The sequence below is a fragment of the Fukomys damarensis genome, unplaced genomic scaffold (assembly GCF_012274545.1).
Source record: "Fukomys damarensis isolate Sample0158 unplaced genomic scaffold, DMR_v1.0_HiC HiC_scaffold_38, whole genome shotgun sequence".
NCBI classification, from domain to species: domain Eukaryota; kingdom Metazoa; phylum Chordata; class Mammalia; order Rodentia; family Bathyergidae; genus Fukomys; species Fukomys damarensis.
Genome location: NW_022900950.1, coordinates 34,516,250 through 34,530,354, shown reverse-complemented (window position 1 = coordinate 34,530,354; position 14,105 = coordinate 34,516,250). Strand labels below are relative to the sequence as shown.

The 14,105-nt window shown below is 39.1% G+C and overlaps 1 protein-coding gene across 4 annotated transcripts in view; it reads right to left on the bottom strand.

Moving 5' to 3' along the window:
- The window catches only part of Tex26 (testis expressed 26), a 36,568-nt gene extending 23,436 nt beyond the window's left edge, over positions 1 to 13,132 (bottom strand). The window contains exons 1-2 of one of the 4 annotated variants that reach the window (XM_010623877.1): positions 12,903 to 13,048; positions 5,183 to 5,267 (exon numbers count right to left, since the gene is read on the bottom strand). In XM_010623877.1, the coding sequence (XP_010622179.1) occupies positions 5,183 to 5,267; positions 12,903 to 12,966 (149 nt within the window). In that variant the 5' untranslated portion in view covers positions 12,967 to 13,048. Of the gene's footprint in view, positions 1 to 5,182; positions 5,268 to 11,467; positions 11,635 to 12,902 lie in introns of those variants that run through there. The other 3 variants (XM_010623878.1, XM_010623879.2, XM_010623876.1) reach the window with 3 other exon arrangements.
- Between the last annotated feature and the right edge of the window lie 973 nt (positions 13,133 to 14,105).

Sequence of the window (14,105 nt, the reverse complement as noted above, 5' to 3'; positions counted from 1 at the left end):
AAGGTGTAGGGAAGGTGTGATACGTAGGGGAAGAACAAAAAGGGAAAAGAAAAAAATGTGAGAGAATGAAAAGATGAAAATAAAGTGTTTGTAGATGGGGAGGGGAGGAGGGGGTGAAGGGAGGGCAGAGGTAAGGGGAAAAAAATGAGAATCAAGACTTGCCATGTAAAGGTACATGATCCCAACAATGAATGTAACTGTACTGTATCCCTAAATGTACCAATAAACTCAATAAAAAAAAATTGATATCAAATATAATATAATATATAGATTCCCTTGATAAGAAACAGTCCTGTAACTTAAGGATAGCTGTTAATAAAAGCATGGGGGCTTAAAATAAAGTTTAGAAGAGTAAGAGTCAGAAATTAATTTTATGAATTTTTTAAAGAGCTGGATTCTTGTGCACAGTAACAATGAATGTAACTGTACTGTATCCCTAAATGTACCAATAAACTCAATAAAAAAAAATTGATATCAAATATAATTTAATATATAGATTCCCTTGATAAGAAACAGTCCTGTAACTTAAGGATAGCTGTTAATAAAAGCATGGGGGCTTAAAATAAAGTTTAGAAGAGTAAGAGTCAGAAATTAATTTTATGAATTTTTTAAAGAGCTGGATATTCTTGTGCACAGAGTATTTCAGGGTAATCAAGAAGTTGTGGAGAGAGTCTCTATTTTTTTTTTAAAAGCGAAGGTAATGATATTTTTATTTCTTTTTTAACTATCATATCTTGATACACACAAACTCTTTAGAATTGAAACAATATAATAATGCCTGGAATTTTACTCAACATATTCCAATGGGAAGGATGAGTAGGAGGTAAAAATAAAACATATCTATGTGTTCCCATAACAGGGTTATTGCTAAGGATTCAGTCATTCCTTCGTGTATGTTTAAAATAGTTCATGTTGACTTTTTCTTAAAAAAAAAAGAGGGCTGGGCAGTTTCAGACTATCTTCAAAAGGAACATATACCTGGGAAGTCAGACATATTTGAACGATGGACTTATTTTTACTGTCATTCCTATATAAACTTTTTCAAAGGATAACAACACAAGTAGCTTTTAACGAATTAATTTTCAGATCTCAATTTATTAATCTGTATGCTTTTTTCTGAACCATATCTACCTTAGAAAAAAGTTGCGTATTTTTACAGACCTCTCTTTTCCACAGTCTTTTTAGGATTCTCCCGTCCCCATTGTTAATCACAGGATTTTGGTGGAAACACTGAGGATCAAGGAATGAAACCCAAGAGGACACTACTATTGAGCTACATTCTCCAGCCCTTTTCTTTTGGGGCAGTTTCTCCCTAATTTTCCAAAGGTGGGCTTGAACTTGCAATCCTGCTGTTTCAGCTTTCCCAGTAACTGGGGTTACAGGTGTGTGCCACCATGACCAACTATCACAGGATCTCTTTATGGTTCATTGCCTTGGGACATTTGTGTCAAATCCCAGTAAGTGTGCCCAAGAAGGGAAATTTGATCAGAGTGAGTTCAGGGAAACCTTGTTTAAACTTCTTGCACTTGCCCAGGGCTGCTTGTTCTTTGTGCCTGCGAGTTTCTACAAAGTGAGAGATGGTAGCTGAGTGATGTCTGGTTTTCCATCTCCTAACAATTACCAAAATGTTCATCTGTCTTTAGGGAGAAGCCTCTAACAGGACAGCAGGAAATGTGGAGTGCTTAAAATGGCTCTTTCTGCACATATTTTCAGCTTTAAAAAAAAATCCTTAGGCAGTGTCTTCAGCTGAACAGAAATGCGTGTCTGAGGAGAGGAAGCAGTACAAGTTGTGATGAAGATTGCTTTAAATATAACTACAGTCTTTTCTGGGACACCACACTTTTCAAGATTGCTGGATAGAACTGGTAGATAAAAATCTTGTGTTTTTTTTTTCAGATTTCATATTCATCATTATTAAGGTATTTAAATCTTAAATTTTAATCCTATCATATTATGAAATATTTATTCCAGTACAGCCAAGCTTCATTGCCAACAAAGTATTTGACAATAGAAAAGCATACGTGACTTACAAGATCAACCAAAATTCACTATAGTGTATATAACTTTCTTTCATTAAATGAATAGGTAATGTTTGATTTGATGTCTAATTAAATTGTTCCTGAGTTTTATATATATTTTCTAATTATTCCCAAAAGTTAAGCATAAGGGTTCTATTTATATATGAAAATATCTAGGAAATATCATATTTTTATCATATTCACTTCACAGGTAATTTAGACATCTCATTACATTATTTATACATATATTTAATTGTATCAGATGAATCTTTTTACACTTCCTTGCTCTGCTTTTAATAATCTTCCATAAGATATATATTGTATAATCTATTTTTCAGTAGTTTTCATAATATTTTTCAAAATATACATTAACATTTATTTGAACTAAAAGTGTAGGTAGGTTTTATTTTCACAGGAAATAAATTTAATTATGAACAAAATATGCGATGAGTGTTTAAATTTAAAAACTTTCTTACACTAAACAACACATTGTCATTAATTGCCTCAAAATACTTCCTTTTGCTTCAAACACACTTATTCTACAATTCTTTCCACTTTCTGTAGCAGTGCTGAAAGTCCTCTTTTGTGAATGTCTTTCGGAGATATGATCTAAAAAAATACAATACAATGAATGCCGAGTGCCATCCAGCAGAAAGCCAGGCTTGTAAAACTACTATGATGTGTCCTCATCCACCTTATTCATTGGATCTGGCACTTTTTTTACTTCTACCTCTTCCCTAAAAATCAAAATAAACATAAAAGATAAATGTTTTGTACAAGTGAAGACACAAATAAGGACTTCCAGAATTGCTTCAGAAAGTGGCAAGAACAGTAGGATAAGTGTGTTCAAAGCGCAAGGGAGTATTTTGAGGGAGATTCACAGCAATGTGTCTTTTATATTAATACATTTGAAAATTTTTTATATAATCACAGTAGTTTTTGATCATAGTTTATGCTCATTGGTTTCATGACAAGGACTGATTTTACCAACCTAGGCGAATGTGGAAAGGAAACTGTATGAGCTAAATCTTTAGTTCTAAGATTTTGACAGAAGTATATTTAAAATATGTGCTAATAAAAGCCTTTTTTATCAAAAATCATATCGGAAAATATTTATTAAAATTAACGTTTCTACTTCCCAAGACCTTTTTGAGAATATTTTATTAAATAAGGTGCCTCCAAGTGAAAGAGTAACAGGGATAATTTAACAGTCATTTGTTATTTGTTAAGATGTGACTTTTTGATATGTTTCTCAGAAACCGAGGCAGGGAATAATTCAAGAAATGGATGATAAATCATCTCATTTCCTGATTTCAATTAATTTGAAAGAGTACCCCACCGAGTTGTCAGTGGATCAGTCATTTGAAAATCACCTTGTGATTTCTGACATAAAATTCTGAGAGTTCAGAATATCAAATGACACTGCTACCTTGAAACTCCATTCGCACCTGTGTGTGTGCATGTGTACAAGCTTTCTTAACATTAGAATCTATAAACTAGGAAAAAGCAGAAAACTTTGATGCTGCATGTGGTCTATTTCTAAAAATAATAACATTTAACACTGGACTAACTGAAAACAGAACAGCTCCATTTTATCTCATTAAGATACAGTTTCAAAAATTAGTTTTTTATTTAAAAAGTATGAACATTTATAACATATTTATTCCTTTGAGCAACTGTGCACTAAAAATAATTGTGATAACTCAATAATAAGGTCACTTAGCATGTTTAAAAATTAATTTCAACTAAAATACTTGCAAAAAATATAATAGAGTGGTCAACAAATTGCTTTCAAACATAAGACATATTATATAGCAAGGGAAAATTCTGTCGAGGAAATGGTGTGTGAAAGGGTTCAAGAAGAAAAATTATCAAAGAGCTTGTTTGAGTATCTTTTAAAAAGGATTATGATGAGTACTAACTTGATAAGCACCCATTGGTTATATAATTCAAAAATTTTTAAATTTCTCTTTTAAAATATCAATATTTAGTTTGGGCTGAATGTTTTATCTTTTGCAACTAAATATTTGTTGAGAACTTTAAAAATGTGCGAATTTGAAGACAGTCTTAGAGTTTTCAAGCAGCTTTTTGTTTTTTGGTTTTCATCCTAAATATTTCTTCTGCAGATAACTGTCACTGCCTGTGAATCTGGTATTTTCACTGTACTCGGATAATAAATCTTCCAGTTAAGATGCTATATCTCTGTAGATAACCAGGAACTCAGAAATCAGAAGTCTTACAGGCTTGGAGTTTTGAAAGCCTGTCATATATTGTGCTGGAGGGTAAATGAATGAAAATTAATGAGTAACTTCTTTGAGCTAATCACTGTACTAGTGCTCTAATTATGTCTTCAAGTAGAGATCATTCTAATTCCGTCCAACAATAAAACTGAATCTTGCAGATGGCTTGTTACTTGCTTGGGGAGTACACATAACCAAGGTTTAGCCAAGAACTTACCAATCAGCTATCTGCCTGCTCACTAACTTGAGCTTTTAAGAAAAGACTGTCTTTACAGGAAGCAATTCAGAGTAAACACAGGCCATAGGCCCTCCAGGCTGATGCATACCTTCCAGTGAAGCAGTGAAAGACACCAGGCTGTCCTAACCCTATCTTCACTGACCTACTGAGCTCAGAAAGGCAACTGATGGCTAGAAATCCCCATTGCCCTCAGCTCAGGTGGAACTGGCACAGCTGCAAGCCAACATTGCCATCACCACAGGAGTGCAGATAAGGATAAAGGGGCTATGATTTCTTTCAGCCTACAAAACCAGTGTTAGTGATGACAATGATAGCAAGTATATACTCATCCACGCATTTATTTGATAGTCACTGCTTGCTGCTACATATTAGGGTGGGAATTCAATTCATATATAATGTCAAGGTAGCACAGTCCTATTAATGTATACACTGGGTCTACCAGTAAACCACAATATTCAGTAACTTTATGAAGAATCAGTGTAGCAACCTTCTTTTTCTTGGTCTGGCTGCTGTTTGAGAGGAGGAGCTCTCAATACTTGGAGAGGAACTGCCTGCACAGTAGTGCCTAAATGAGTGCATTTAAAAAGCCTTCCCCAGTTGCTCTATTTGATTTGCACTCTGAATAATAAAAGACAAGTAAACAAATTAAAATGAGTCTACTAATGTGACTTCAATAGGGAATCTACCGAATTAAAGCTGGCACTGCTCCTGTTTTATATGTGAATGCTGTCTTCATTGTGGTAGCATAGGAATCCCAGTTGGTATCACCTGCTAAAAGGACAAGAAAGCATTTTCAAACATACCAAACAAGTGTTAAATTTAAATAAGCAAATAAAATTAAAATAATTTTCCAAAAGAAAAATATTTGGGGTAATAATTTTGCTTTAGAGGTTAGACAGCCATGAGAGCCAATAGTTATGGTTTAGATATAAAAAGTCCCCAGAAAGTCGGTGGTAGGTCCTGGTTGAAAGAGGTCATTAGGGGGATGACTTGGAAGGGTATATTCTCAGTCCTGGCTCCTCCCTTCTCACTGTGCTTCCCAAGTGACAGCTTTTCTCCACTATGTTCCTTTGCTGGGTCATTTCTGCTTTGGAGCCTGCCCCAAATGGCTAAATCTGTGAGCCAAAATAAAACTCTACTTCATTAAGTTTTGGGTGTCTGACACTTTATCTTGGTGATGAAACCACGACTAAGACAGAAAACTGGTGCCAAGAGTGGGGTCATTGCTGTGACTATATTGGAACATGTGGCTCAGAAGCCTTTGAATCTGGTTTGCAGGAGGAGTTTGTTAAAGTTTGAAGAAGCAATCTAGAGAAGCCCTGGAATGTCATAAACAGAGCTTTATGGGAGATTCTGGTTGAGGCTCAGAAGATCAAAGTGCTAATAGGAATGTAGACAGTAAAGACCTGGCTCAGAGGTTTCAGTTAGGAACAAGGACTTCATCGACAACTGGACTAGAGGCCATGTATGTTACACTCTGGCAGAAAATTTGCCTTCATTTTCCTTATGTCCTGAGACTTTGGTGAAGACTGAGATTAAGAGCAGTGGACTAATTAATCTGGTGGAGGAAATCTCAAGACAGACTGATGTTTAGACTATGGCATGTGAAATGTTGGCTGCATTTAGCCAGATCTATAATGAGAATCAGGAGCAAAAGTTTTCAATTTCACCAGAAACAAAATGTCTGGAAAGCTGAAGCAAAGGAGAACATTGAAGGAAAACAGTGGTTGCTGAAAAGGTTAGCATTAAAAAGAAGCCAAATACTTTGTACAGGGATGAGAAGAGAGATGACTTGAAGGCATCTCAAAAATCATCAAATCCTCACTCATTGCAGGCTGCAGAGTATAAAACTGTATAGCTTTTGTTTGAAAAGAGAGTCCCTGGGACTACTGCTCATTCAGGGCTGCCTAGGAAGTATCTCTCCAAGTTCAGCCATCTACAGGGTCTCAGAGACGACTACTGTAGCCCAGCTCCTGCTCAAGCTGGCAGGTGACCTTTGTGTTAGCCACCTGGTTCTGTTTTTTCAGGCATGTAGAATGAAAGAGTTATGAGATCATGGAGGCTTCTACCCTTAATTTCAGAAGAGTGCCTAGGAGGTCAGGCAAAAAAAGTGTGACAGGGTCATAGTCACTTTCAGGAGCCCAGGAGAGGGCAATGTATAATTTGTGCCAAAGGTGCAGTGGAGATCCCAGAAAGTTGGAGATGCCAGGAATATGGAATGCCTGTTGAGGAAAGGTGCAGGCACTGAACAGATCCAGACCAAAGAGAGGCCATATAAGTTGCAACCAGCAAGGCCAAATGGTGAGGCTACCTAAGCCCTTCGGATTTCACATCCCAACACAACCTTCCTTGAGTGATGGACATGCAGCTACAAGATTTAATGTTTGCCTTGCTGAGTTTTAATCTTGCTTTTGTCCATTCCTTCCTATCCTTCTCCCTTTTGCAGTGGGAATGTTTACCCTATGCCATTGTATGTTGCAAGTGTTTCACTTTCTTTTTGATTTTTAGAGGGTCCCACAGCTAAGAGTTTTTCTTGAGTCTCAGAGGAGACATTACTAAGATATTGGTGACTCCAGGAGAAGAATGTAATGATTTAGATCTAAAAAGTCCTCCAAAAGTCTCATGTTTGGAGGGTCACTGGGGTGTGACTTGGAAGGATGTATTCATGTACCCATTTCTCTCTTCTCTCTCAGCTTCCTAGCCATCATGCAGTAGACAGTTTTATTTCACCATGCTGTTCTGCTTTGCCATTTCTGCCTTGGAACCTGCTTGATCATGGACTGAATCTGCTAAAACTATGAGCTAAAATAAACTTCTCCTCTTTTAAGTTGCAGGTGTTGAGTATTTTGATCCAGTGATGGGAAAGTGACTAATACACCAAATGATGGCCTCAACTAAAAAAGAAAGGAAACTCAATTATCCCGGTTTACACAAAATAAAGAAGGTCTCTTGTTTTTGTTCAATATTCATATATGTTATTTTAAAGAAGTCAAGCCTTACACACACACACACACACACACAAATTAAAAAGTAATTAATTTTCTTGAAATTCCATCTTCAGATATCCACTATTTCATTTTAATGACCCAATTGATCACACTAGATATGCTGGATGTTTTCTCTTTGCTTCTTGTTTCCTGCTGATTGTCATGGTCCTCCTTATGCCTCCTCCATGCTAGCCCATGATAACAATTTTGCCTGTTCTTTCCACACTTGCATATATGCAGATTTACATATACATACATACACACACACATGTGCGCATGTTGGTGTTTAGTTCTCACCATTTCATTTTTTAAAATAAGCTCATATAAAGTCTCCCTTATATCTGTCAGTAACAAACAGTGTCTTATGAAAAAACTCTCCAATTTACCTGGTGCAGTCCTAATTCATCCTTTGCAATGACTGAAAAATTCAGGGGTGTCAACATTAGTGAGAGTTATGTGAGTGGCTGCTGTCATCAAGGGAGGGAGGTTAGACATTAGCAATCACAGAGTTTCTCTGCTTCAACCCTTTTCCTATACCTAGTGTCAACAAAGTACCACCACATTTCTTGAAAATACCACAATTATGCTTTGATCTGTAGTTTCACTTTATCTGCAGTGTCTCAGATACCTGTAGTCAACCACAGGTGAAATTTATTAAATGAAAAATTCCAATTCAAAAGTTTTAAATTGTAAACTAACTGTTCTGAGCACCATGATGGGACCTCATGCTGTCTGGCTCCTTTCTGCCTGGGATACGAATCATATTTCCATCCAGTGTATCTAGGCTACATATATTATGCACCCATTAGTCACATAGTAGCCATCTCACAGTATCACAGTGTTTGTGTATAAAGTCAGTACTATAAATGGTTCTAGGCAACCACTGGAGCTCTTAGAACACGTCCTCTATAGATGGATGAAGAAGATACTTTATGTATTTTAAACTTAAAATTCAGTTGTTCGTTCATTCCTCATATCTGGGCAGTTACTGTTGCCTTTTACATTTCATGAGAACTTGGAATTGTCTTTGTTTTAACTAAATGATGCTGTCTAAGGAGCTATCATCTCATCTCTAGACTACTGTAGTTACCTTATTGCCTGAGTTTGTTCCCACTCATTTATCCTATTAAAATTGCTATATCTTTCATAATTTCCCAGTATTTTTAAAAGTTAAGTGCCCCTGTCTAGCTTGTGGCAACCCTAGCCAAGCATTTACAATTTCTGTCATCTCTGAACCTCTTTCTTTTCATTGCCCTGTCACTCTCAACCAGGTCTTGTTTTTAATTTAACAGGTCCTCAGCTCCAGGCAGGCAGCTGTATCTGCTTATCAATGACCATTCTCCAATATTTCACATAGGTCCAAGTACCATGTCCACCCAGAAGCAAGCCACAGCTGCAGAACTAAGGCCTTGGCCCCTCATGTATCTCACTCTGTGCTTTGCTCCCATGACCTCCTGGTGTCTCCTCTCAAACTCTACTTTGCTAGAAATGGCAGTATCTTTTGAGATAGGTGTTGATAGGATCACTTTACACTTGAAAGCCTTTTATTCCAATAGCAAAATTAAATGTCTCTGTGAAAAGAATTTCAAGTGTGGATGAGTAGGAAGAAATTGAGGTATGCTGCTCTTAAAGAAGACTTCTTTAACATCACTGAGGCCTCTAGGTTTTACTTTTGGATCAGAAAGGATCTTCAACACAGAGTCCAAACATCCATCTACTGTCTTTTTCCTAATGTGTTTCAGAACTAACCTGATTGAACTCAATTTCCTGTTAGACCCAGATGCACCTTAAAAGCTCTGGAGAAATAGTTCTCTGGGCATCCTCTTCCAATCAACCATGTGGGCAAGCATGGTAAACCTGTGTCCCTGGCTGGATCTTTCCGTTGCTGAGGACAGGCTAGGGTTGGGCATCTGGCAGCATGGATTGTTAAATTCCTATCCTGGGTGTGCAGGGACAGGAGCAGTGTGTCTGGCTGCCACCAGGTCCTACATCCAAGCAAAACTCCCTCTCCCTGTGTTAGCTAAGCACAGGTCAGATACTCCTTTATACCCCTTAATCCTAGCCTGCTTGGATGTGACTTGATTTCCAAGACATCTTCCTTTAATTTTGCATTTAATGTTTTTTTCTTCCCACAACTCTTTGTGTCAGGTGTATACTTTCATGGTTTTGAACTCCACTGACAGAGCTTCTGAAAATAAAGCATGTTATTGGAGTCAAGACTCTTTATTAACAGAAATGTTGCTTTAAAATCCATAGATATAATATTCCAAAACTATTTTCAATGTGTCCTCTGCATGTCATTGCTTTCTTCTACCTTTCTTCTTGGTGGGGGAGTATGCCAGTGTCTTTACAGTTCCACATCCCTCTCCTGTAAGTCTGTATTCCTGGTTATTTCTTTTTCTTCTTATTCTTTGTTCCTTCTACAAACAAACACGGAGCCCTTGCCATGAACCGAGGCCCATGTTCAGCATGGGATACAGAGTCCTGTTCTGGCTAGTGGAGGAGCTACATATTATGGGCATAGATTTAAAATTGTGCTGATGTCTTCTGTGTCACAGGGGCCCTGGGAAGGGTATACATCCTTCTTCTTGGATGAGAAGCAGAAACAGCTAGAGCAAGTGTAGTGTGGCATCTGAGCTGGGGTTTAATTTTGTAGGAGTATGACAGAGAAACATAGGAGACCATAGAGTAGAGCACTCTCCAGAGGAAGTAGTATGCAATATGAGAGTCTGAGACATGAGAATTGGCCCAGTGCAAGTGAGGGTGGGGAGAAATGCATAAGGATAGGTTGTTGGGGCCATTTGGGCCCTCCAACTTCTTAAAGCCTTATTCTGCCAACCTTAGTGACCCACTGAAGGTAGCCACAATTATGAAAACACCTTATGAACATGCTTTGAAAATATAAATAATAGTAGCTAGTGTATATATTGTATTATACTTTACAAAGTATTTCCACACATGTTATTTTATTTTCAAAATAACCTGAGAGGTAAAGCAAGTATTAGTGGCATCTAAGACTTTAACTTTACTATGCTTTGAGCAGTTAAATAATTGGTGAGTGCACAGTGCTAACAGTATGCTAAATGATGCCCCCCTCAAAGATATGTCTACTTCCTAAACCCCAAAGCCTGTGAATCTGATTTTATTTGGAAAAGGGATCTTTGCACATGAAATTAAGGGTCTGAAAATGAGGATGTCATCTTAAATTAACCTGAGAGATCTCAAAGACCAAAATGTGATTACAGATGTCCTTATAAGGAAGAGATGGGAATATTTGACAAGAATAAAAGAGAAAGAAGACTATGCAATCTCAGAGGCAGAAACAGAAGTGAAGTCAAGAACGCAAGGATCTCACCCTGCACCTGCTGGTGGCAGGTGTTGCCCTGACAGCACCTTGAGTTTGGACTTCTGGCCTTCAGAACTGCCAGGGAATAAATTGTTGCTCTTTTAAGCCACCAGTTTTTGTCTGGTTTTGTGTAGCAGCCATGGGAAAATAATGTAGTACCTAAGAGCCCAGGCTACAATCACTGTTCAACAGCAATCAGTCATCATGGTCATCAACCACTGTATTAGTCACTTTCTCATCTCTAGGACAAAATATCTGGCACAGTTTAAAGAGGAGAGGTTTATTTCAGCTCATAATTTCAGAGGGTTCAATCTATGGTAAGGTGGCTCCAAGGCAGAAATGGTAAGATGAAAGGGCAAATGGAGGCAGGACACTCAATCCATGGCAGTCAGGAAGAAGAGACAGAGAAAGGAAGTGCCAGGAACAACCCTCCAGGTCATACCCACGCCTCCAAAAGGGCCCCAAGTTCTATTAGCACATTTAGATATGAACTCAATTGATTAATTCACCAATGAGTATATCATCCCCATGATCTAATCACCTTCTGAAAGAGCAACATCTCAACACTTAAAATTTTTGGGGGACATTTTAGATTTCAATCAAAACAATTAGCTTATCCTATTTGGGAAGAGACACACCAACGTTGCCCTTGAAGGGGCAGTAGGAGAAGCACAGACTGGCTGTCAGAGGCCCACAACTGGAGAAGAGTTAAACACACAGGGAAAAGAGAACTTGGCAGCCAAATCAAAGAGACTCGGTGATCAAGCTGAGATATCAAAGAAGTTGTCTTCTCTCCTAATTTCAGCAGCTGGTATTCTCTTAATGGGATTCCCAAAGCCTGGAAAGTCTGAGGAGGACAGAAGTGTTACTTTGCACATATTAAATTGAAAGCCTTCCTATGACCTCTAAATAGAACTATCTGGTGGGTAGTTGGATATTTTCATCTGCAAGTTCAGAGATAGAGAGTAAAGTTATTGGCACGTTTGAGGAGCACCTAAAGCCTGGTGACAGGGTGTGTTCAATCGTATTGAGGATGCAGATTCAAGAGGGCATCTTGGAGGATTCTGACATTTCCAGATGAAGGAAAGGGGACACAGTAAAAGAAACTAAGACAGGTAGTCAGAAAGAGAAGGGGAAATGAACAGGCATCGTCTCAGGAAATCTGGGGAGGGGTTTCTCCCTCCTGCCTCTCTCCTTTGACTTCACAAAGAAATGGAGTATATTTGATATCTTTGTACTAATTAAGTATTTTCATGTTTCATTCTTAACTTACAAAGGAATTGATTAGAATAAAAATACACATTTCATTCATGTTTAATAGGAGCACAATTCTAAGAAATTTGCAGTTGAACAATTCCTCACCGCTCTGGAGCCAGCATGGAACCCAATTATCCAGCCAGACTGTAACAACGGGCCATTATTGCCAAGAGAAACGGCACAGTGGAGCAGACTACACAGTAATTGTGCCACCAGCATCACAGCTAGAGTGGCGCTCCATCCACGGACACAAAAGACTGAGTTGGTAAAACGGCTGCATCTGTAAGCAGAACCAGGCTCCAAAACTCTCCATTTGGCACTCACTACATTTTTTGAAAGAAAAAATTCCGCCTGGGTTAGAAGCTACAGCTGAGGATAGAGGGCCCCTGCCTCTGCTGCAGCTAGGTGAGGTCCCCTCTACTATTCAGGGTACCTCTAGTTTCTCAGCTGTTTCCCGGACTCTGTATGGGGACCGGGAGTCAGGCCCAGCTAGTTTTCGTCCCAGCTTCCCCATCTCTGTTCCTTCTTTGCCTTTGGGCCTGTTCTCCTTGAAAAGTCCCTGACACTTCTTTTTTCCTGTCTCCTCCCGCGGGAATCTCCTGGAGTGTTTAAAGAGAAGGGTAGTGTTTTGTAGAGGGGGCGTGGCAGCGAGCAAAAGGGCCGGAAAAGGGTAAATTCGCCAACGTCCTGATTCTCATCCCTTCTTCAATTGGTCTATCCACAGAGGGAGGAGACACACTTGAAGACTGAATGGCTGGACCACACCTCGCTCTCAGGAAAGACCCGGTCCCGCCCCACAAATGGGCCAGGTCTTACTTGGTTGGAGCATGTGGTCGCATGGAGAGGGGCGCGGAGCTTTGCGCCCAGGCTCGGCCTCCATCCTGCCGGGAAGAGGCAGTCTCCAGCCGAACCGCAGTTCCGGCACAAGTTTGCCCAGCAGGCTGCACTGCAGCTTTAGGACGCGTCGCCATGGAGACGCGGGTCAGTTTCTCTGCTGCTCACTGGCGGGCCTGGGGTACAGGTGGCTTAACCAAGACTGTGCCAAGACGGGGTGGTGCAAGAAAATAGGAGTGTACCTCATCATGTGAATGCCTTGTTTTCGTGTATTTTTGTAGTTCTTGCAGTGAGCTTTCCTAACCATTGTCTTCATATTTAGGAAGGTGAGTAAAATGAGAGAATTGAACAAAAAATATGCAAAATTTGATCTGCAACTTTTCATCCATTCCTAACTTATAAGCAAAGTTGTCATGGATCTTTGTAGTAAATAGAATCTATATGAGACTACAAAGATCATATGTGATCTGGTGTAAAAGAATTCCAAGTGGAGTTTCTACGATGGCTCCATACTAACAAATGAGTCATTCTGTGTATCAGCCAGCTTCACATTACTTCAAGAAAATATCAAGCACAGGCTACTTGCAAAATAGTTCCCAGTTTTGGTGGTTCAGAATCCAAAGGCCGAAAACAGGCTTTGCAAGGGCTTCTGGGAAGGCAAAGACACTAGTGGGCATCACATTTGGGGCCAGAAAGGAGGAGGGAATGAAAATATTGGCAATCTCTCTAGGAGAGCCTTGCTCCTAAAGGCCTCCCTCTAGGCTCTACCTTTTAAAGGGATATAGAATCTCTCAATGGATGCCTTGGAGACCAAGCCTTTCACTCATGGGCCTTAGGGGACCCTATCCATATTCAAACAATACCAATCTGACATAAAAATTAGAAGAGAAGCCAGAAGATGCCAAGTGTGCTTAGAGATAGGAAGAGGTGAACGTTCATGTCACAGTCCTCCAACCTTAGTGATCTGTGACTATCCATGTAATCATTCTTCCAAACCTCTCCCACACCATGGATGCTATGGTTTGTATATAGATGTCCTCCCAAAGCATCAAGTACTCATAGGCAGGGCTTATGGAAAGTGACTGGGTTATGGGAGCACTATAACTGGCTTGGTTGGGAGGTAGGGCCTGGTGAAAAGTTGTAGTCATTGTAGGCATGACCTGGTAGGATGTATCTCCCTTCCTC